Raw genomic sequence first — 25,992 nt, 5'->3', positions numbered from 1 at the left:
CAGCCTCACCCTTTACCCTGCCAGTCAGACCTTTCTGTCCCCTAAAGACAAGTTTGCATTTCCTAGAATTTTATGTAGATGGAATAATACAGTATATATTCTTGGTTGTTTTTTTTTTTTTTTGAAGGAGGAGCAGGCCACATGCCCCAGCTGTTGTTGTGAGATCAGCAAGAGCCTCTGTTGCCACAACCTGGCCATGGGGAAGGCCGTGAGTCAGCTGCCCTCCAGGTGTGGCTTCTGCCTGTGCCAGTTCCCCTCCTCCCCCCGGAGAGGCACCAGAAAGAGGAGTGCCAAGACCGGGCGACCCAGTGTAAGTACAGTATGTGTTCTTTTTTCTTTTCATTCAGCTAAAACATTTTAAGATTCATCCATATTTTACCATGTTTCAATAGTTGATTCTTTTTTTTTTTAGTTTATAATTGGCTAACATTGATTTTTTTTGGCTTAAAACAAGACAAATTTATCTACAGTTTTGTTTGTTTGTTTTTGTTTTTAGAAATTAACCATTTTATGGTCACACTGCCCAAGGCAATTGACAGATTTAATGCAATCCCTATCAAATTACCCAGGACATATTTCACAGAACTAGAACAAATCATGATAAAACTTATATGGAACCACAAAAGACCAAGAATTGCCAAAGCATTACTGAAGAAAAAGAAAGAGGCTGGAGGAATAACTCTCCCAGACTTCAGACAATACTATAGAGCTACAGTCATCAAGACAGCATGGTATTGGTACAAACACAGACATATGGACCAATGGAACAGAACAGAGAGCCCAGGAATGAACCCACAAACTTTTGGTCAACTAATTTTCGACAAAGGAGGTAAGAATATACAATGGAATAAAGACAGTCTCTTCCGCAAATGGTGTTGGGAAAACTGGACAGCAGCATGTAAAGCAATGAAGCTAGAACACTCCCTTACACCATACACAAAAATAAACTCAAAATGGATCAAAGACTTAAACATAAGACAAGATACAATAAACCTCCTAGAAGAAAACACAGGCAAAACATTATCTGACATACATCTCAAAAATATTCTCCTAGGGCAATCCACTCAAGCAATAGAAATAAAAGCAAGAATAAACAAATGGGGCCTAATTAAACTTACAAGCTTCTGCACAGCAAAGGGATAAACAAAACAAAATGGCAACCTATGAAATGGGAGAAAATTTTTGCAAAAGATGAAACTGACAAAGGCTTGATCTCCAGAATATATAAGCAGCTCATACAACGTAATAAGAAAAAAAAAAAAACCTAATCCAAAAATTGGCAGAATACCTAAACAAGCAATTTTCCAAGGAAGAAATACAAATGGCCAATAGGCACATGAAAAAATGCTCAATATCACTAATTCAAAGAAATGCAAATCAAAATACAATGAAGTATCACCTCACATCAGCCAGAATGGCCATCATTCAAAAGTCCACAAATGACAAATGCTGGAGAGGCTGTGAAGAAAAGGGAACCCTTCTACACTGCTGGTGGGAATGCAGGTTGGTTCAGCCACTATGGAAAACAGTATGGAGATTCCTCAAAAGACTAGGAATACACTTACCATATGACCCAGTAATCCCACTCCTGGGCATATATCCAGAAGGAACTCTACTTCAAAAAGACACCAGCACCCCAATATTCATAGCAGCACTATTTACAATAGTCAAGACATGGAAACAGCCTAAATGTCCATCGACAGATGACTGGATAAAGAAGATGTGCTACATTTATACAATGGAGTACTACTCAGCCATGAAAACAACAACATAACGCCATTTGCAGCAACATGGATGGCCTTGGAGAATGTCATTCTAAGTAAAGTAAGCCAGAAAGAGAAAGAAAAATACCATATGAGACCGCTCATATGTGGAATCTAAAAAAAAAAAAAAAAAGAACATAAATACAAAACAGAAATAGACTCACAGACATGGATACAAACTTGTGGTTGCCAAGGGGGTGGGAGGTAGGAAGGGACAGACTGGAATTTCAAAATTTGTAGATACTGACAGGCATATGCAGAATAGATAAACAAGATTATACTGTATAGCACAGAGAAATATATACAAGATCTGGTGGTAGCTCACAGTGGAAAAAATGTGATAATGAATACATGTATGTTCATCAGTATACTATATGAGAAAAATAAACTTTCATCTCAAACATTTTCATGTGATATTTGATATGTGTGTAAAAGAAACTACATGCATTATCTTTTAAAATTCTAAATTAATGAAAAATAAAGATACATGAGAACATTATAAAGCAGGTTTATTTATAGAGAAATTTTAAACTGGAATACAGGCATACCTCAAAGATTTTGCAGGTTCGGTTTCAGACCACTGCAATAAAGGCAATATTGTGATAAAGTGAGTCACATGAATTTTTTGGTTTCCCAGTGCATCTAAAAGTTATGTTTACATTATACTGTAGTCTATTAAGTGTGCAACAACATTATGTCTAAAAAAAATGTACATACCTTAGTTTAAAAATACTTTATTGCTAAAAAATGCTAACCATCATCTGAGCCTTCAGCGAATCGTAATCTTTTTGCAATAGTAAAATCAAAGATCACTGATCACTATAACAAATATAATAATGAAAATGTTTGAAATATGGCCAAAAACTACCAAAATGTGACATAGCTACACAACGTGGGCAAATGCTGTTTGAAAAATGGTGCTGAAAGACCTGCTCGATGCATAATTGTCACAAATCTTCAATCTGTAAAAAAGGCAGTATCTGTGAAGCATAATAAAAGAAGATATGCCTGTATTCTTCCTAAAAATCAGGTAGAAGGCAACAATGCCTACCTTTCCTTCTAGTATTTAATACTGTGGTGGAATAATAACAAATTAAAAAGTTATGAAACAAACAAAAGGAAGCAAAATTATTATAAGTAGCTAATACTGTTCCTTAAAGTAAAAGTAAGACTACCTTTGAGCCCTATTAATAAATATTCCACCATAAATCTAACCACTCTTGAGCTCTAACCACTCCTCCATCACTGTGGTTTGGTTTTGCCAGTTTCTGAACGTCTTATAAATGAAAACACACTTCAGATAATTTATATCTAGCTTTTTCATGTAATGCTACCTCTGTGGAATCATCCATATTGTTTTATGTATCAATAATTCATTATTTTCATTGTTAAGTTTTTGAATAGATCAAAATATATGTATCAATTCTAGTATTAATGTACTTTTGCTTTGTTTCTTTGGCATATATGGGGGCTACTATGCTTTAAGCTTCTGTGAGCATTTCTTTTGGTGGATCTAAGCCACAATTTGTCGGATATATGCCCTGGGGTGGAGTGTGTATGTGTATACATGTTTATCTTTATAGATACTACCAACCACTTTTTAAAAATTTTACTAGTTTATACTCCCATCATCTACAATTGTATATCAGTCTTTTTAATTTTTTAATTGAATCTTTTTAGTTTTAGCTATTCTGGTATGTGTGTTGTGGTATAATATGTTGGCTGCAATTTGCTTCCCATGAGAAGTCATGATGTTGAACACTTTTTCTCAAGTTTATTGATCATTTGGATATCCTCTTTTGTGAGGTGCCATTTCAAATTCTTGACTGTTTTTAATTGGATGCTTTCTCATTTTCTGGTTGATATTGAAATACTACTTTAAAACTATGCAAGAAAGCTACAGATGTAAATAAGCTGGAGATGCAAGTAAACCCATAATCTTCGGAGTTTTTAACCCTGGTTAGTCTGACAACATCACCATGGTCTTTGGGTTTACCATGCGATCTTTCTGATCCAACCAAAATGCGTCCTTAGTAGAGTTCTTTTGTAGGTTCATACTCCCTTGCAGGTAGGAGATCTTGACTAATTCTGTACCAGAAGTCCTTTTCACAATGGCTTTCTTCCCTAAGTTGCATCCCAGAATTTCCTTCCTTCATATTAATTTCATTCAAGAACATCCCTTCTGATTGCAACAGAGACATGTAGAGAAATTTCTGCTGTAACTTATTCAACAATTGCTGGAAGGGTTAAAGGTAAGTTTGGAGCAAGACACTGAGTTATAGGAGTCCTTGTTAGTGAAAATATTTGCTCTAAAAGGAAAAATAAGTTAATGCCAAAAGGCCCAGAAACACAGATCCAAGATCTAGAATAGTGCTGGAGAGAACAATCAGGATTACTTTATTCATCCATAAACTACTGTGAAAAATCATATAGTAAAGAAGACAGCATTTTTCAGGAATCAATTACTTACTCTTAAAGTTACATCAGTGTTTTTATTCATTAAATGAGAAACATATATTACAATTTTCTTATTTACGTATTATCAGGAAAACATGATTTTCATCCAAAATTCCGTCTGTTCCACCTTTGCCTTTGAACAGAATCCAGTGAAGCGGTCTTTCCACACTGTCCTTGGTGATACAAAGGCAGGAGTCATCTTCCAGTACAAATTTTGGGAGAATGAGTTAAGACAAGCTCTCTTTGCTTCAGAAAAACAGAAATACTGGACACAATTCAAGAGTCAATTTCAAACACATAGCTAAGAAAGGGAAAAAAAAGATATCTAGGTTCCAAAAATTAAAAGGAGAGTTTAAAGATCTCATTTCTACCCTCTATTCCCTTAAATTCTACTCTTTTTTTAAAAATTGAAGTATATTTGATTTACAATGCTGTTAGTTTCTGGTGTACAGCATAGTGATTCAGTTATACAAATATATTCTTTCTAATATTTTTTCACTATAGGTTATTATAAGCTAGCAGATACAAACTACTATATACAGACTAGATAAACAACAAGGTTCCTTACTGTATAGCACAAAGAACTATATTCAATAGCTTGTAATAATCTCAAATCCCTTAATTTGCTTGTTCACTCAACGTGTTAAGAAAACACTTCGATTCAAGTGAAAATTCTTTATTTAAATGAATTTATTTGCTGTGTAGTATTCCATAATATGAAAGGACCAGTGTTTACTTAACAAATCCTCTATAACAGCCCATTAATGTGACTACAATTACCCTTTATATAAATAGAGATGCAATAAATAAATTTGTGTTCACATTTGGGCAGGGGTATAGACAGAGTATTTCTGTAATATAAATACCTAGAACTGCATTTGCTGAGTCCAGTGGTTTAAAAATTTTTGGTAATTGTTACCAAAATAATTACTGATATTTGAAAATTTTACATTTCTACTGTGTGTGCTCTTACCTCAAACATCATCAAGCCATCTTGCTGTTTATTATATGGTTTTTCTTGTAAATTATCCACTCGTAGCTATTTCTGCTTTTGAAAATTAACTCTGTATTTCTTGCTCATATTGCTACTGGGTTAAGCTTTTCTGAGCTCTTTTTAAATTGACAATGTTATTATTCAATTGTATGGTTTAAGATTTTTTCGTATGTGTTTCAATTTTCTTGATAGTTCTTTACTGGACAGACTTTTTCTTTCAATTCATGTATTAAAATGTGTTGTTCATTTCCTTCTGGCCTTGGATTTCACATCACTCAGGAAGAGCTTTCCCATCACTCAGGAAGAGCTTTCCCATCTGAAGATTTTAAAACTTTTCATATACACATTTTTCCTAGTATCTGATAGGTTTGTTTTTGCTTCATATACTTATAACCATAACCACTCAGTGATTTATAATACTCACTTAGCAGCTGGATTACCTGAGACATAGAGAGGTAGAGCAACATGCTCACAGCCATAAAGCGGTGTATGGCAAAGCTGGTATTGAAACCCAGGTGATCTGCCTTCAGAACCAGCACTCTTATTTCTTCTTATTCTGTATACATCAAATTTCACTTCGTGTATTGTGGGAGATTTGGAATCTGATTTTTCCCCCCAGATAGCCTATTTTCCCAACAATATTTATTGCATTAGTCAAGCTTTCCCCCTTTAGTTTAAAAACAACCATTATTCAATTATCAGCTCTCATATATACTTGAGTATATATATGCCAGGAATCTTAAAGCAATTTCATTTGTTTTTTTTTGTGCCAGTACCAACTTTAAAAAGTTCAAATAAAAACATTTTCTTTCTCTTTAAATAAAAAGTTATATATGTTTCAACGAAAACATGTTTTTGCAAAGGCATATGAAAATGCAATTCAGATTGCTTTTGGAATCAAAACTCAGAACGAAACTTCTTAAAATCCATCTTTCCCAGGCTCTTCCATCTGGATTCTGCTCACTCCATCCTGCACCCTATTCCTCCAGCCCCTGCACCACAGAGCCCCTCAAGATCCTTTCCCTTTACCTCTCTTTCTAAATCCCTGGAGACCCTCTCTTCAAACCTTCTCTGACTACATAGGGAGTTTGCCCATATTTTGACTCCTGTCACCGCTTTGCTGGGTCTATTCTTCTATCCATCTTCCATTTATTTTCCTCCTTTATACTGTGAAAATTGCTTTGTATTTTTCTGGGGCAATTTCTGTATCCCTGTCTATACTTTATAAATACACATAATGCAGCACAGCAAAAGACCAAAAACCAAGCAGGGAGATACACAATTTTTCTTAGAAAGTACCCAAGAGGGAAAGGCTGTTAATACTTACTCATTTGTTTTTTTCTTTGCTCCTGTTAATATTTCAGTGGAAATGGATTTGTATTTAGCTTGTTTCATATATTTAAATAAATAAATGAGGACATGGGGCTGATGAGGGAGCAGGGTGGATGAGGTCTACCGATGGTGCTGACTCACAGCTACCACTGGCACTGCTTGGGGTGCTTGAGGTGATTCTGGCAGTCGTCCTGCAAGGTAGGGTCCTGGTCCCCTTCTCATTTGACGACATAGTATGGACCCCAGTTCCTGTGGCCTGATCTCCACTCTGGAGAACAGACCCCTGAGTGTTATTCTTAGAGTACTGCAACGGTCAGTACCCCTTCTTCACCCTAGGCCTACCAAACCACATTGCTTGTGTGGGTGCCAGAGAAAGTCAACATTCACCCCCATGTGGAGAGACTCGGGGTATCCTTCTTTATAATTTTCCTTATTTCCTTACTTTTTTAACAAACCTTTTAACGGATAGGAAGCCCCTCCTAATTTTTATCCTGATATCCTCCCAAAGGCTGAATTCACTTACTTTCATTTAGAGGCGTATTCCTTGGAAGATCCTCTAAGCTTCCAATCTTGGCTCCTCATTGCTCAGAAAGGGGCCCCTCCTTTCTCCCTCTCCTGCCCTCCTGCCCCAATACAGCCCCAGCTGTCCACCTGCTGATGAAGCCCAGGGAGGAATTTCTCCATCCAGGTCTTATCCCCAATAGCATGAGACCCTCTTGTGCTGCTAGGCTGAGAATCTGCTGGCGCTTCTTATGGAGGGCACAGTGGCTTGGTCTCTTGTCCACGGCTGACTGTCTTCCGTCAGCTTCTGAGGTAAACTGATGTCTTTCCTATTCTCCAGGCATGAGAGAAGCAAGATTCTCAGTGGGTACGGAAGCTGTGAGGCCTCCTTCTTGCCTAGATTATACCCCCGAGTCTGAGTCCAGCTTAGGGAGAACTGAGGCTGAAGCAGACCTAGTACCCCAGCAGGGGCATATCTATTTCTTCAAAAGTATGTTTTTATGTGGCATGGGTTTCACAGTTTATTCAGTGTATACTCAGGATATGATATCATCATCTGAATTCCTAAATATATTTATATAAGGTATTATATTTTACATTTTTTCCTTATGTACTGAAGATGCCTAGCTTGAACCTAAATAGTGTTTTCCCTTGGATTCAGACTAGTGTGGCCTGTGACGGGGGTCTTAGAGTGAGCTTACAGGGATCCATTTGCATGAGATGACAAGGGACCACCCAAGAAGAACCCATCCTGAAGACCACAACCTGGTCCAATCACAATAACTCTGCTCAGGAGTAAAAGGTCAGTTTTGACAGAGCCATGCAGTGTGACACTAGGATCTCCTGTGGCCTTACCCTTATGACCATGCCCACGAATGCTGTGAAAGAGGACAATTAGTGCGTTTTTTGTTTGTTTTTATTTAATTTTTTTGTTTATTTTTAATATCTAGGCATTAGTTGCACAAGATAGCACATGATAATCTGAGAGAGATGTTTTGGAGAAGAAATCTTTCCTCTGGAATATCACACTCTACCCCACGTGCATATAATGCCACGCGTGGTTTTTGGTGTTCAGATATGAACCCATCTGCCCCAGGGAACTTTGTGCCTAGAACTTACATCATAAACTTACTGGTGGAATCTCTAGCATCCCTTTTCCATGGGACCCTTGATTTGCATCTTCTGAGACTATTTACCTATAGAATGTTACAACTGAATTCCTGATATGTCCCAACTTGTCTCTGCCCTTCTAATTTCAATTCATGGTAGAAATCAACTTATTGAGAAGCATTTGGGGACATTTTTGTTATTTAGTTCAGCTCCTGAACACTATCCTACCCACAGAGACTGTGTCCTCTTTCCTCTCCCCCTCTGCTAGACACAATTGGGTCCTTCAAGGTATTTTTTCCTGTAATAGCACAGTTTGCTCTGGAAATATGCTTAGTTCCTTCCCAGTTCCATCCAGTCTTTTCCTCTTCCACTTCTCCCTCCCTCCCAAGGAGTGAGATTAGATTAGGAGATGTTACTTTAAAAACACCTGCTATACTGAATAATATATTGGCTAAGAATTCAGTTCTTAATGCTCTCAAGTTAACTGTTTTTTCAATTAAAAAAATATTAACACCTTTATCGTGGTATGGTTCCTGTAGAGTAAACTACACATATTTCATGTGTACAATTTGATGAATACTGGTAGATGTATACACCAATGAAACCAACGCTACAATCAAGATAGCTAACATTTCCATCACTCTCCAAGAAGTGCAATTTTTGAATTCCCAATTTATCCCTTCCCAAGAGTGGGATTGCTGGATCATATGGTAAGTCTATCAGAAATGAAAAAGGAGAGGTTACAACCAACACCACAGAAATACAAGAGATCAGAAGAGGCTACTATAAACAACTATACGTCAACAAAAAGGACAACATAGAAGAAATGGACAATTTCTTAGAAAGGCACAATTTGCCCAGATTGAACCAGGAAGAAGTACACAATATGAATAGACCAATTACCAGCACTGAAATTCAATCAGTAATTTAAAAACTCCCAACAAACAAAAGTCCAGGACCAAATGGCTTCACAGGTGAATTCCATCAAACATTTAGAGAAGAGTTTACACCTATCATTCTGAAACTATTCCAAACTGCCGAGGAAGAAGCACTTCCAAACTCATTCTATGAGGCCATTATCACCCTGATACCAAAACCAGACAAAGATATCACAAAAACAGAAAATCACAGGCTAATATCACTTATGAATAAAGATGCAAAAATCCTCAACAAAATACTAGCAAATCGATTCCAAGAATGCATTAAAAGGATCATACACCATGGTCAAGTGGGATTTATCCCAGGGATGTAAGGATTTTTCAATATCCACAAATCAGTGTGATACACCACATTAACAAATTGAAGAATGAAAGTTAACTCTGTCTTGATCAGATTAATAACCACTTTGTTCATCTGACATGAACCCAGATGAATTTCTGTTATTTAGAATAATTAAATTTCTCCCAGGGATCTATGCCTTATAATAGTACAAGGCTTACACTGAAATCTAACTTGTTATAAATTTTACTAAAACAATGTACACTTAGCTGTCTTACATAGAAAAAGTTACATGATTTATGGGTCAAGGTAACCTGCCTTTTGTTCTACTCAAACCTTGATCTGCCCTTTCCAAGAGGTACACATCTCTTACCTTTGTCGACGAAAATTTAGCTGAACAGGTTTCCAAAATTCTAAGAAGCTGGATTTTCCCAGCATTTAAGGTAAACCCATGAGTCTGTTTTTGTGTTCTAATCCCTTCCCTGTATACTTGCAATGTGACTCTGGCTATTCATCCCTAAACACTCGTTTCATGCTGGCTATCTCCTGCCTATCCATAATGTTTCAAGTAAACAATCCAAAGAAATCAGGAAAATTGCCATCAAGTCTTTACTAACAGTTGGTAGAAAAACTGATCCAGTGGCCAGCCATTTTGGACAATAACAAGACAAGTGGTTTTTTGAACAGAACAAAGGGAAGAGCGTAAACGCCTTATGTAACTATAAAATTGATCCATTTACAGCATTTGCATGTATTGTTTTCATAATTTTTTCCAGCATATTAAGTTTTCTATAAACTGAACAAAAGTTTGAAGTTGGTACAAGTGGTTTCTATATTACTTGGCAGTTGAAAGTATTACTAACTATGACCAGAACGACAGGGATCAAGGCCCATGAAGGGTAGATTCAGAAAAAGATTGTCTAAGATGACCAGAACAATCAGGAGAGAGGCTCCCGCCTGGACTTCTCCCCTACATATCATACCATGCCGTTATTTCACCATGCCCTTAATATACATGGAAAAAAAACACTCTTCCATGAGAGAAAGAGACACTTTTCACTCCAAGAAGTAGCTTATCCAAATTTCCCATCCAGGAAAAGTAGAGAAATAGAAAAACAAAAATAAAAACTTTACCTCTTAGCAGACATATGTAAGCAAGACTTTCTCATCTCTAGATAGAGTCTCCTCACATATACAACCACCCATGACAATATGGTACTGATATACCCCTTCTTTCCTTTAACACCTTGTTTTAAATTTCTTCATTCATCCAGTATTTAGATTGTCCCTCTTACGTGCTCAACAACCATGCCAGGTAAAAAGTTAGGAAGTCTCTACTACCATGAAGTAGGTCATATGCTAGTTGGAAGATGGAGAAGTGATCAATTAAGGTACAGTGTAGTTTGTGACACATGGTAAGAGCTGTGATCTGGAGGGGCACAGATTCAGAGAAATCAGACTATAAGGGCTTCCTGTGAAGGGAAGACTTTTAAGTGAGTCACGAATGGCAAGAACACATATTAGGAAAAGAATACGTTTCAGGCCAAGGAAATAGAATGTGAGTTTGGGTTTCCTATGGCCCTAAATGTAAGTTCTATATGCAGTGCTATTAGGGGTCAGATGCTGAGAAAGCAGACTCTGAGACAAAAATGACCCCCCAGGAGTTTATCAGGGAGTATATGGGGTCAACACTCAAGGGGAGAGAAGCCAGGAGGATTAAGCACAGGTAAAGTTAAAGCTGCAGTGCAATCACAAAGAGGCCTTGGCCACAGTGGGGGGCTCTGAAGCTGGGATGACTCTTCAGAGGTGGAGGGAGCCTTTATACCTCTGTATCAACCAGTCACTGGACACAGGCAGAACTCTAGGAAAGGGGAGAAAACTTGGGCTAAACGTCAAAAGCAATTCGAGGAATGAACCCCACATCTATTTATTTACCAAACATCTCTACATCTCAATAGAGAATATTACTAGATCACTTGCCATCTTTCACCTGGGATGAATCCTCTATCTTACAGAAGTTTGGTTTTCTTAGTGCCCACAACATATTCTTTGTCTAATTAGTTACTGCTACAGTTGCAGTTCTGATTTCAGTCAACTACAGGCATGAGGATCAGAAACTCTTACAGAAAGAAACTCAGTTTGGACCATTTTCCTTTAAAAGCAGTTATTATCACGGGGTATTACTGTCTCTACATACAGCTTCTCAAAGAGGGAAAAAGACCATCTAATCTGCTGCTGTGAAAAGGTAGTGACAGAAAAAAAAAACAAACCCCAACTATCCTTAGCAACTACCTATCCATAGGACCATGGTATTTGTGGGAAAACATGAATCACTAAGCTCAAGACCATGCCTTCATCTGTTAAAAGACTAGCAAGGATATAAAAAACAGGGATGTGGTTCATAAAGTGTAGTCATGGGACCTGCAGCATCAGCATGATCTAGGAATTGTTAGAGATGCCAATACTCAGTCCCCACCACAGAATTACTGGATCAGAAACAGTAGGGGTGAAGCCATGTGATCTGTGTTTTAACAAGCCTTCCAAATGATTCTGATGTGCTAGAGGTGGGGCTTAACTTACTGCACATGATAAGCATCCTAAGCCAAATCTCTAGAAGGGGTCATATTTATCCTTTTTTTTTTTACGTTTTAAAAATAAAATAGCTATTTTATTTTTCCTGGTTCTAAAATGAACCCATATTCATAGAAATAATATTTAATCTGAAAAGTGTAAGAGAATGGATATTCTATCACTGATGTGAACATTTTAGTGCATATCTCTTCAGACATTTTTCATACATTTTATTTACAGAAAATACGGTACTGTACTTGCTATTTCATAACCTGTTTTTTTTTTGTTTTAGTAATCTATTTAGCTTAGGACCTGTAGGTGTAACAATAACAATTCAGATGACTCAGCCTGTGAGTACAAATGAACTTACCCTTACCCTGAGCTCACTCAGGCATTACTAACAGGGCACCAAATCTTTCAAAGTATTTCTCTTCCTCAAAATCTCCAAGCTTAGAACTCTGGTTTTAAAGTTTTAAAAGGGCACATATATTTAAAAGCAATCCATTTTTAGTTTGTATTAGGCAGCTAAAGAAAGTTATACAAGCAGGATATCAACTTATAAAGCTAAATGTTTGGGGAAACATTAGCATGTAAAGTATTGGTTTTAGCTTCTAAATATTAGCGTTATCTGCTGTAAGTTTCCACTTGGCAGCTTCTCTATTCTGTGCTCCTTAGTTCTTAGGAAAGAAATATCCAGGAGGAGAAAATATCCTCTCTGTAATCCAAGACTGTGAGAGTATGCAAACTTGAATAAGAAAAGCCAGGAGAAAATTATCCTTAATGTCATCATTATATTTCCCAGTGACACTGCACAATGCCATTCAAGTTTGTAGTGTCTAGAACACAATGCAGGCTTTTGAGTCAGGCTGACCTAGGAGGGGATCTTAGCTCTGGCATTTGCTAGCTCTATGGCTTGCTATGTTATTTTGAGCAAGTTACATACTTCACTTTTAAAGTCTTGTTCTCCGCATCTGAGGAAAGAAGAGAATAACAGAAACTATCTTGCAAGATTAATTTGAGCATTGACTAACATGTTAACTGATGGATTTGGTTCTGAAAAGTTCCTGGTTGAAAGAAAACAAAAACTCTACAGACCATGAGACGTAAATGACCTGTAATCAAATTCAAGTTGAGTGCAGTAAATATTTCTCCTTTCTCCACTTCCCCACTTCTGCGTGAACTTGAAGGTCAGTAGGTCAACCCCTGGTCCGAAATGTGACGGCGACAAAGACTTCCTCCTGACTGCCCAGCCTCTGCTTCCTCACCCCCTTCCACTATTGCAGCCACCTGGCCTCAGTCTCAGGATCTTATCTGATTCCTTCTCCTCCCTTTCAAGCCAAATCCAGAAGCACTGGCTAACAGTTAATACACGTGGGCTAATTAAACTCAAATGGAATATGTTCTTTTTACATCCAGTGATAATTTTACCTAGAATTATACAAGGAATCTGAAGCAGAACACGACATAAAGTAGCAGAACGAGCACCAGATTGTGAGGCCATGGCTCTGCTTCTCACACTGGGCAAAAGTCGCTGTGACTGTGGGAAAGTCACCAAGCCTCAGTAAATGAACTTCAGCTTCTCTGGCCTCACATTCATCCCATGACTATTTCAGGGAGCTCCTGGCTGGAAGAGCTGGAATCCCTTCATCACCAGCATCTCCCGGGAGCAGGAGCCCTCTCCTTTGGCCTGGGTGCTCTTCTGTCCAGCCATCCTCCTCCCCCATGCAGCCCTCCTCCTCTCAGCCACCCCAAGGGCAGCCTAGTTCAGTCCTGTTTCTTCTAACCTTCACCTAACTTCTTTTCACCAAAAAGACTCCTTCATGTAAATTTCTGATTTCTGTGACTTATTAGATACATTTTATTATTTTAATTTGTTATATTCACACGATTAAAAATTAAAACATAAAAATATGCTGTAAAGCTTCTACCATCCTGTCCTCCTCCCCTACTTTCTCCACCCCACCAAATACAGGCTATCACTGTAATTTATTTCTTATATATTCTTTATCCACATATAAGGTCAAATGTAAAATTTGTCTTACATTTTAATCTCAAATACAGCATTTTACATACACTGTTCTGCATCTTGCCTATTTTTTACTTTATTTTTTAGTACAGGAGGAGCATCCTCATTCTTACCTCCAGCTGAATAGTGTTCCTTTTTGTGAATATACCTTAACTGTCTCTAATTAGAAGATTTTGGGCGGTTTCCTATCTTTTGATATTATAAATAATACTGCAATGAATAACATTGTATGTCATTTCACATAGTTGCAATTGTTTTTACAGGGCACATTTTAGACCTATACTTGATGGATCAAAGAGTGTATGCGTCTATAATTTTAATAGATGTCACCAAATTGCATCCACAGTGATCACAGCAATTTCCAGGGCTCTGGCAAATGATAAGAGCATTCTTCCCCAACATCTCCATGAGTGTTTTTAAGATCAAACTTTAAGGTTTCACCTATCTGTTAGGTTATAAATGGCATGTTATTCACTTTTAGTTTATATTTTTCATAGTTATGAGTGAGGTTGAACCTCTTTTCATGCATTTATTTTTTTCCTCTGCAAACTGTATGTCCTTTGGTCTTACTTCTAGTGTGTCAACTGTAACAAATATTCAGTGTGTAATGATATTTTCAGATCCTGCAATACAGATTATTCCTAGTATTTCTCATTGTTTCTACCAATTTCTGGCAAATAAAGAAATCATTGGAATGAATATTTTATCATAAGGGAAGTATTATTACAGTGGAGACACATTCCATTATATTGCCAATTTTTATGAAAATGTAACCATTTGAAGCACTAATTATGAAATATAAATGAATCACTCAACTCATAAAAATATAAGATGGATAGAAAATACAAAGTGACATCACAAAATAAAAACAATTGTAGTCAGTATGTATAATCTTAAAGCGCAAATCAATGTGTATATATACATATACATACACACACAAAACCAAAGCAACACTACCATTTTAAGACAAAAGAAAGAATAGCGTCTGGAGAAATCCTCCCACTCCTCCACCTACCCTATACTTTTAAAGCCTGCAGCTGGCTCTTGCTCCACAAGGTTCAAGGATCCATTCCTTGTTTGCTCAGCTTTCCTGTGAGTTGGATCACAAAGAACAGACACCGGTTGATTTCTATCTGAACAATGGTCCAGGCACAGCTGCTGTATTCCTGACTTTCCAGGTAATCATGGATCCTTTGGAAGTAACTTTTAACCTGTAACCTAAGGTGCTCACTACCCAAGGTGCCACTTCTCTGTTCAGCTTGCAGTTGTATGAGTGTTTCCAGGTATTCCAGCTGTTGATGAAGTTCAGAGAGGAACCTATCCATTTGGATTTCCTCCCAACCATGCAGAGAAATAACTGCCCTGAAGAGGTTGAAAATCTGCTGAAGCATCTCATGAAGAATGGCCAGTATGTGTCCTTTCTGATACTGGTGAGGATCCACAGACTTCTGGGGAAGCAAGAAGTTTTTCCTATGTGGTAGACACTGCTGAATTGATGAGGTTCGCAATTTATTCAAGAGTTTTAAACTCTCTCTGTTTACTCTTCTTTGTTGGAAAAGAACCGGTTTCAACTCTCGGGAGAAGACGGTGGAAGAAGCCAGCAGCACCAACACAATTTCAAAGAAAGGCTTGTTAATCATGTTGAAGGTAAACTATTCCACTTAGTCTCTTGGCAGACTTGATAAAGCTCCACTTCTAGAGAATATCTATCTTTTGCGCAACTCGGCTTACACTAGAAGGTGTTCTCTTTTGTAGGTTTGTTTTCTAATGCTGTCATTTCTCCAAGTTTACATGTTAGGCTTTCTGGTTCCCTTTTCATAGTGTTCATGCAACATTTCCTCCACTTTCCCCATTGTGTTGGCTGTTTGAGGAAGTAATCAAAAGAACTTGTTTTCTTTGTTTGTGTTCCTTGACAAACCAGTCATCCAAAAGTACCTTCTATTACTCTCATTATTTATTACATTCAAAGTTTCACTCAACACAATATGCTTTCTAAATATTTAGTCAAGCTTATTAAAGTTCTTTTATGGAGAGTTGTTCTTTTTTTTTTTTCAAAGGAGTAGTCTTTCATGGAATTATATTTATCAGAGGCTTAGCAGCGCCTATAAGGCACTCAGGGGCAAAAACTAAAGCCCATACAGGCTACCGTTAAGTAAGAAAAATTTGATTGAGTAAATTTAAAGGTCAAATTGGTTCCACCACACTGGAGAAAAAGAAAGGTTTTTAAAGGTATAAAAGGGGCAGAAAAAGAAAGTTATTAGCAAAGAATGTATTGTTACAGGCAAGTTGCCTTCCTAAGGGGAATGGAGGGGCCTATGGCAGATGACCTCATCTAGTGCTGACCAGGTAATTACAGGTTGACTAAAGGTTACGTTGAAATTGCAGTTAGGTTAGGTATTAAGCCCTGGTTTGCTGACATGGTCTTTAGCACAAGTAACTCCATTTGGGACCTGTTGTCTCTTTTTTTAATACTACTAATTTAAAATCTCAAATAGAACTGTAAATTTGCACAAATGCTTGAGCAATTTAATCTTAAGGTATGTTTCAGCGAACTTAAATTATTTTGTTTCTTATCCAAGAAGTTTAATATCTAAGAGTCTACCCTATGGAAGTAATATGGAAGGGAAAAAATTAGCAACAGAAGTTTGTTGTAAAATTATAGCAACTGCAGAATACTGGCGACAGCATATAGGTCCAACAATAGCAGAATGGTTAAATAAATGTTGGTAATCCATATAATGAAATGCTATATAACCACTATAAATGATAAAACGATATGTGAGAAGAGTTTGGGGGCAGTTGGCTAGTCTATATTCCCTAGGGTACCAATAACTATGGTAAACCAATGTGATGGTTTTACATCAGTAACACTTACTAAATTACAAATTCTCAGTTTCATATTCTAAATGCTTCAGAATAACCCTTCAGTCTGCCTTTCCAATCTTATCTCTCACTGTTGCTCCGAATGCAGTGTGAGGGAACCTGAATTCCAGATAAAATTAATGACTCACTATTTCCTCAATACAACTAGCACTTGTGTGTGTGTTTGTGTTCATTAATGATGTTCTCTCTCTGAAACATCACCTGCTGCCTCCTTCACCCCCAGTACCTGTCTGTTCAAGGACTAAGGACTACTTCTCCTTTAGCGTCTAGATCTCCCCTCAAGGAGCTACAATCTCTCCTCTGGATCTTCACAGCATTTTGTACCTCTTAAGACACTTTTCTTGGTCTCTTATACACGGCTATTTATTCACTTGCCTTAAACCTTCTAACATTAAAAATCTTAAGTGTGTGGAATAAATACTCATCTTTTTTTTTTACTGTCTATGCAAATATAGTAGGAACTTAATAAACCTGTGTTGACTTTGAGTGAATCAATGTGCTCTAGCACAAAGTCATACAAGATGTCACATCTTGTATTTGACCATTTCTCTGTAGGCAGATGGGTGAAATCCTGAGTGTTGAAAACAGACTGTAAACATATGTGGTCTCATTAACAACCAGCTCGGCTCTATATTAGTGTCACTTAAGTCAGTCTGGTATTAGTAAGTTGAAATAAACCGAGTCAGTGGGCTCCATGGAAGAGTCTTTTCCTGTACAAAAGTTCAACCACACTGATCAAAAGGTTTCTAACATTTAGGGTGCTGTGAAATTTGAACTTTCAGATCCATGAGAGTCAAATTACAGAAATCTCTTAACTGAGCTAATAAGCTAAACAGCCTTTAAGCTGATGCAAAGAAGTGGGCATTGGGAAGAAAAGAAAACTTCACACCAAATTGGACAGAGTAGTAGCTGTTCACAAGTAAGTTATGTCATATTAAACCTCAGGCTGATGAGTACAAACTTAACATCCAAGTTATGCATAGTTTGCACTGGATGTTGTCCTGTAAAGCATGTCCTCTCTGAAAAGTTTTTATACTTTTCACTTCATCAAAAATTACCCAGCAATTCTGTTAGAGTTAATGGTTATTTGACATCTGTACATGGTACTACTCTGCTTGGAGCCATGGTGTCCATCAGACTGACAAATGTCTGAAAACTTCATTCATGTTTTCACACCTCCTAGGGCAACCAGTAAATTCACAAAATGATTCAATGATCAAAGGGTTCTGTTCTTTCCCACTGGATGCTACAGAACCCAAATGCATGAGGAAGGATAGAGAAAAAGAAGGACATCTGTGGTATCTTATCATCTGAATTATGGAATTTAGGTTTTGAAGCCACAAAGTTCTGAAATGGAATATTCTCTCCACCACTGGCTGGTTGTGTGACTTTGTGCAAGTTATTTACTTAATCTCTTTCTTAGTTTTTTCATCTCTAATTTATAAAACATTTTTGAGGATCAGCAGATAAAAAGATTATAAATAAAAATCTAGTATGGTGCCTAAACTATGGTAAATAACTAATGTATATTAGCTTACTTCCACTTAACAAATAACTAAATCAACTACATTTTCCCTGGGGATTCATATAAGTTACAGTAAAATATTTTTACAGATAGAACAGAAGATACTAATTAAAACTTGGACATTTTTATCTTCTTGTGGCTCTTCTGAGGATAAGTTGAGTTGCTCTGGGCTTCTGGAATGGTTTGATCTCCCTACAATCTAAATAATTTTTATTGTGGCAGCAACTCCACTAATGTTTTTGAAATTTCTTCTTCTCCTCTTCTCTTTTGGACCCTGCTTTTAAACTTTGTTAAAATGGATGGAGCACAGACTTCATAGTTTAGGGCAGTGTCATCCCACTACTCAGGGACTATCCTTGTGAGGACTTTTCTCAGTGCTCCATGTATTAGGAAGTCTTTGCACTTTGGTTGGTGGAAAATGAAATATTCCTGGTCCCGTGTCAGCCCTGGGAATAGCTGGCCTGCTGTTTTCTGGGCATTTTACCCCAGGCGTGGGTGATTCACAGATCACAAATTAGTTAGACTCCAGCAGTCCCTTCTAAAGATCTCTGTATCTTTCTCTCTCAGTCTCTGTCTCTTCCCTCTCTAATATCAAGCTACCTTTCTGAATTCCAAACTGACTTATCAACTCAGTGAGACAACTGGTCTGTTTAGGTTTTCTCTTCCTTGTGCTGCAATCTAGAAACCTTCTCCACACAGAGAGAAGCAGTAACAGGGCTAAGTATACTTACTTCTCTTTTCTCAAGGGTCATTATCCTATGTTTCCTGTTACTCAGAGCTGTTATTTCATATATTTTGTTTTGTTTTTTAGTTGTTTAAAGTGAGTGGATGAATCTGGTCATCCATCATGTCTGGAAGTGCAAGTTCTCTTAACATTAATGAACTGAACTAGAAGTTGGCAAACTACACAGAGCCCATGGGGCAAATACAGTTCATTGCTTGTTTTCATAAATAAAGTTTTATTGGAACACAACTATGGCCATTTGTTTATGTATTACATATGACACTTTCATGCTATAATTGGAAAGTTGAATAGTTGTGCCTAAAATGGGCATTGTTGGTGACTTCTAAGTTTATTGCATAAATGTATATTTCTACTTATTCCCTTTTCCCACAAAATGATTTATTACCATTACTGTTAATCTAAAAAAAATTAATGCTGTATTTAAGGTCCTGATTACCTCTGCATGTTAAAAATACGCCAAAATAGTGTTAGTAAGGAAAGCATTTTAAATTCAACCAAAGGATGGCAGCATAACATCAGTTACTTAGAGCCTGGTATCAACTCACACTGTTGGCAAGAGAAATCAAAAAGTTCATGGTATCTAATGGTCTAATAATGTGTGGTCAACAACACATTATTACTTTGACCAACTGAATTATTCCCATAATGCATAAGCTTACTGATCACCCTAACTCACACTGAGATACTTACTGGTTCGTGTTGTTAAATATTTCCCTTTCTTGCCTTGACTACTCTAATGGACATTTGCTGCTTTCTGGGGATCCACTGTCATCACCCCTCTCTTTTCTGAGGGCTATGGGTAAATATGTCCTGATTTCTCTGCCTATTCTTGGATCTTGTATTTCTGGCCAGACTCCTCACTGTGAGACATCTTGCCCCAGTCCAAACTACTCAGTGCTTCACTTTGCCCTGGCCTCAGTGACTATTTCAGACACAGTCATTTGGCCCAGTGATCTCAACAAACCTCTACTCCCATTTGCTAGCATGAACTTGCAAATTAAATTAACCAGATTAATTTACCTATCATAGAATGCTGGAGTTGCAAGTAATCTTAAATAGTATATAATCTCTACTTTGCTTTCCCTTCCTGAAAAATTCAGTTCTAAAGCCAACAGATAAGCAGAAAAAAGTAAGCACTGTGCTGGAAGGGGTAGGGACCCATGGAGGTCCAGGGATGCCAGAGTTTAAAGGGGATGGGGCAAGCATGCACATGGGGGAGATAACCTGGCATGAGATGCTGGAGCCTGAGAAGAGTAAGTAAAGCATCTGTGGTGGGTGGGGTGAGCAGCTGCCGTGAGGAGTCACAGCCCGAGTGGGGAAAGGAAAGCAAAGTTTTCTATGGACAAGGTGTCAAAGCACTAGACTGACTACAAAATACTCAAAAATCTTGTCATTTACTTATTTGTATAAGTTGTATATATTTAAGGTACACAATATGATGTTTTGATATGTATGTACATTGTGAAATGACTGCTACAATCAAGGTAATTAATATATCCATTTCCTCACATAATTACCTAAATGCTTATTAGTTTTAAAGAGTGAAAGAGAAACTTCACAGTGGAAAAGCCAAGCAGCCACAGTCTCATTCAAGGGCTCAAAGTGAACCTCATCAATAATAGGACAAATTGAAATCATGGATGACCTGATAAGATGCGACTCAAAAAACACAACATCCCTTCTGTGCTATTCCTGCCAAGTGTAAACAACTTGAATCTAACCATGAAGTACCATTAGTTAAACTCAAATTGAGGAACATCCTAAAAAACAATTGCCCTGTAATATTTCAGGGTTGTAAAAGGCAACGGAAGACCAAAGAACTATTTCAGGTTAGAAGAAACTATAGAGACTTCCAGTTTCCAGTTCTGTATGTAAGGAGAGTAGAAGTAGTCGCTCTGTCCTAACAAGTAAAAAGCTGAACATACTGAGAAATCAACAACTCTTTTTGGATCCACAGAAGAGGGGAAGACACAGGGCAAACTGCTGTCTCCCTCATTCTGGATGTTTCTGTGAGAGTGTTTTTGGATGAGATTTACATTTAAATCAGTGCACTCTGAGTAGAGCCTTTGGACTCAAACTGCATCATCAGCTTGTACCTGGGTCTCCAGCCTGCCAGCCCACCCTGCAGTCTTTGGATTAGCCAGCTTCCACGTGTGCATGTGTGTGTGTGTGTGTGTGTGTATATATATACACACATCCTATGAGTTGACTAATACACATAGTTATGTAGGTAGATTGGTGACCCTAAGTTAATAACGGCATCAAGTCACCCTGCTTTGAGCAGAAGCAGAGAAGGTCCACAGTCCATTCAGTGTTGGGACTTTGCCTGGTGTCAACTGAATGACAATCAAACAAGAGATTCCAGGATATTACGAAGAGAGTAGCAGAAGCACTGGAACTTAGAACTGATAACAGGTGGGTCTGGATTACACCTAAATAATCAAGTTCAGGAGCAGTGGAGTCCTCCTACACCTCTCTGACCATATTTCACAATTGAGTTCCTATTTTCTCTAGGCTTAATACTTGGTTAGATAACAATGTTACTTGTGGAATGCATCCATTCACGTGGCAATATCCAAATAGTCAACACTTACTATTTGTGAAACACTTCTCAAAAAGCTTTATGTATTTGGTCTTTATCACCTTCTTTGCTTTCCCTCTCAACACTCAGCAGGATTCTTTGGTAAAATGTTATAAGGTGATAGAGGCTGTCGGCATTATAACATGTCAAAGTTACGAGAAGTGGTCCAGATAGCAAGAGGAAATTTTGTCCTGTATGTGCTCTATTCTGACAAATTAAAAGACCTAAGCTTCTCTAAGATGAACAGTAAAAGGTACACGAAAGCTCTTCAAAGATGAAAGCTTTAAAAAGGCAAGTATGGTCATCACGGTCTTGAGGACGTTTTATCATGTGGCCAGGAGTGAACTACGAGATAGGCAGGGTAGGGAAGAGAGATTTAGACAGAGGGAAAATGAAGGGGGACAATGAGAGAGATGGGATGCTGGAAAACCACTGAAGATGATTTCTATGAACTGAAAAAATGGGAAAAGTTAAGAAATGGTCTGTACACCTCTAGAAGCCAGGTGTGCTCACTTTTGATTAATGGTAAGATTATTTTCTTACTGGTAGTAGACATGATTGTCCAAAAGCATTTACATAACTCACATTTATACCTATTACTATGAGTGGGGCATTATTCTAGGCAAACTATAAATATGAATTCATTTAATCCACACAACTACTCTATGAAGTAAGAACCATTATTATCCCCGATGTACAAACAAGGAAGTTGAGACAGAGACATATTAAATAACAAATGTTGTACATTACTAAGACAATACATTAATATTATTTCTAATCTTTATAATACACTTGTGAGGTAGGTCTTATTATCTCTATTTTAAAAATGAAAAGAAAAAAATCTATGATTTAGAGAATTAAATAACATTTCCAACCACATGGGCTTATATTTCTGGTTATGAGGAAGTAGCAGGGTCAAGAATTATTCTCCCACTGTAAACAACTAGAAAACTAGACAAAACACAGGCAACAATAATTTTTTTTCACTGGATAATAGGCAGTAGAAAACTGATCCCTGAGAGATGGGAAACAAATGAGGCTTTCTGCATGGAGGAAATTTCTAGATTAGGCTGCAGAGAGGAGAAACCTCCTTGGACAGTATCTCTGGATTGAAGAAACAAAAATCAGAGTTTGGGGAGACCAATGCAGCTAGAATTTTCAGGGCAGAGTACCCAAGAAAAGGGAGTGATCCAGAGAAAGAACTCCAGAAATTTTCACAGGGTTCTTTGAGAGATACTAAATGTCCACATATCAGGTGAAACTGTATAAGGTCCAACAAGTACAAGTTCCAGAGGAAGAAAATAACTATCATGGAGTTTTAAGCCAAGGGGAATTCAAGTTTAGAAATCATTCAAGTTCCCACCATAGGAGAGACCTCATTGAATATACAGGGTGTTTAGTAAAGACCCCCAAAAGAGTCACTCTTAAATGTGTAACTAAATTACTCATTTAGAGCTTAAGAACAAGACTGGGAAAAAAATGAACTAATCCACAACCAATATGACTGTCTGCCAGAATGAAATCCAAAACTCTTTAAAGAAACACAACAAAACCCAGCATACTAAAACAGAAAATCTGGCATTCAACTAAAAATACTGCACATAGGAGGAAATAGGAGAACATGATTGACACTCAGGAGAATAATGAGTTAATGAAACAGATTGAGAAATAATGGCATTAGTGAAGATATTAAAAATATGCTCCATATGCTTAAGGACATGGAGGAAAACAAACATAAACAGGATGAGAAGGGAAATGGGAAACAAAACAAACGAACTGAAGGGAAAGTCAGGATTTAAAAAATACAGTATCTGAAAATGTCACTACATGGGATTAACAATCAAACAACAAAGACACAACAAAGACGGTCAGGTTACAAGTAGAATTAAAACAGTTACATGTGACTCTTAAGATATTATGATTTGCCCATGGTGCTTCTCATTTTATAGTGCCCTATAAAAAGCCACAGCTAACAATAGGGCAGAAATACCATCCAAGCAGAGGCACTGTGAGTAGAAGGACAAATGTAAACATGTCACAAGGAAGAGAACAATTTTAGAAACAAGACAGACACAGGCTCAAATTTAGCTCTGTTATTTACCTAGATGAACTTGCACAAATCTCTGAAAATCGAATTCACTGACTCATCTGTAAATTTGGGATAGAAAGACTTGATATTCAGCAACATACAGCAATAACTAAGTTAACATGAGAAGATATTTATCACTCTACATGACACGTAGGCACATAACTCTTTGTCAATAGCTGGCAGAGAAGAACCCTGAAATTCTTACCTGGACTCAAGAAACTAAATACATATCACTGATTAGGACGCCTGAATCAGGCTCAGGAAAAGCTATAGGGTGTGTGTGTGTGTGTAAGGGGAAAAGCTATAGGGTGTGTGTGTGTGTGTGTAAGGGGATGGTCCTGTGTGCAAAAGAAGGCTTTTGCACTAAGCTTCTAGCCACTTTGAAAGCCAATGGGCCAGATGATTATCAGTGAACATGTTTATCCCAGATTAGTATATAAAGCCTTAATGGATGTTACTCATTTGACGTAAAAAAGTTAATAGGAATTGTAGGTGGAAATCATCATAGAAAAGGATCTGTCAAAATATATATATTTAGGAAATGTGCCAATCAACTTCACAGTAATGAATGCTCTCTTTTTCCCTTGGAACAATATGATGTATTTGAGTCTGTTTTATACTGAGGTAGTACTGGTTCTGAAGCCCAGCGTACTAGGTCTGAGAACTTGGAGAGTTAGTGATCTCAGTAAGCATCCATTTTTTGTAAAACTGGAATGCTAATAATAACCTTGTAGAGTAGTTATAAGGATTAAATAAAGTAACATATATAAATTGCCTAGTATTCATAATTTAATATTTACTTGTTTCCTGCCTATTGGAGTCCTTTTACCCTTCAATTCGTATTTATTTTATCCTCATATGGGAACTGAACTAAGATTCCACACCACTAACCTCTGATGTCAGCTCTCTCAGTTTAGACTTAATCACTTTTTCTTTTCCTGAAGCAACATTTGAGGGATTAAAAGAGGCAAACACCAGAGAAGTCACTGTAACCTCAGAGCTTTGTCACATTTGGGACTCATTAATCTCTGAGCTTTTTAAGGAGAATTCGGTTGGCTTCACTTCTTGGTGGAGCAAAGAGAAAAATAAACCAGAAAACTATAAAATATTAAAGAGCTGAAACCTTTGTCCTTTGCCTTCTTAATCTAGCTTACATTTTTCATGGTTCTAAGCAATTATCAAGTGACACAGTTGTCTAAAATCAATACTGCCACCTTGTGTAACCACAAGCAGAAAGCAGATATGAAGACTGGCGCCTGACTTGGTCCAGAAATTAATGAGTTTGCTAAGTAATGTAGTCTGACAACCTGGTCACACACTTCTCTTGGTACGGGATGGGAAGGATGACTAGTGCAGAGGCTATGGCCTAAAGTGGTTCCAGGAAATGCTCAGATTGGTGAGAGTATTACAAAAAGACCAGTGAGCAGGGAAGATATCCAAGTGTGCGATAGGCTGCAATGCCAGGAATCCAAGTTCACCTGCATTCTCGGTAAAAATACTCTTGTGGACTAAAATAAGATTTGTTGTCTCAAGTAAACAATGTGCTCCTCTAAATAAATAAACCAAAAACTAAGACAGGATATTGCTGCTTATACAATCTCATTAAAGGTACAGTAGTAGTCTGCAAAATTCTTTATAAAGACTTAAAATCTATACCTGGAACACAGAGGGAGAAAACACTGAACATATTTACTTAAATTCAATTTCAATTTTTGTGGGCTTAATTATACTTACTAACATTGGGTCAATTTATCTTCATGATCAACTTCCTGAGGGCACCTAAGTTTGACCCTGTCAGTGTCAAACTTCAGTCTGACTAGCCTAGGAAGTCAGGAAACTCAATCTGTGCGCCTTGGGTCACGTGTGAATGCAAGATAAGGAAGGTCATTCTAAAGATGCAAAATGAGGAGACTGCTGCCAGAGTAGCCTCTCTGGAAATTCAAGAGAAGAGGGCTTGGAAACGGTAACACACACCCAACAACAGGTAGCAACTGGGACATGGGTGGAGCAAGCTGGACCAATGACTGTCTCTGATAAGCATCCTGTGTGGTGACAGTTCTCCTCTTTGGGGCAGAAATAAAGGTTTTATAAAAAGCCTGTCGACCCAGAAACAAATGTCCTCTTTGTCACTGTGACTGTGCAGCAGATAGAGTCGGGTCATATAATGAACCCATTCATTAGCCTTGGGAATATCAAG

The 25,992-nt window shown here is 37.5% G+C and overlaps 1 protein-coding gene across 1 annotated transcript; it reads right to left on the bottom strand.

Moving 5' to 3' along the window:
- Window positions 1–14,892: 14,892 nt before the first annotated feature.
- IFNE (interferon epsilon) lies at window positions 14,893–15,828 on the bottom strand. The gene has a single exon (XM_072958959.1). The coding sequence runs from the start codon at window positions 15,610–15,612 to the stop codon at window positions 15,031–15,033; it is 582 nt and encodes a 193-aa protein (XP_072815060.1). The 5' UTR covers window positions 15,613–15,828; the 3' UTR covers window positions 14,893–15,030.
- Between the last annotated feature and the right edge of the window lie 10,164 nt (window positions 15,829–25,992).

This window comes from Vicugna pacos, chromosome 4, assembly GCF_048564905.1.
Source record: "Vicugna pacos chromosome 4, VicPac4, whole genome shotgun sequence".
Taxonomy (NCBI): domain Eukaryota; kingdom Metazoa; phylum Chordata; class Mammalia; order Artiodactyla; family Camelidae; genus Vicugna; species Vicugna pacos.
The sequence above is the reverse complement of the archived record's forward strand: the minus strand, read 5'-3'. Positions and strand labels throughout refer to the sequence as shown.

Coding starts and splice junctions, on each gene's coding strand:
- IFNE (XM_072958959.1), bottom strand. CDS start 15,612: ATGATTAACAAGCCTTTCTTTGAAATTGTGTTGGTGCTGCTGGCTTCT.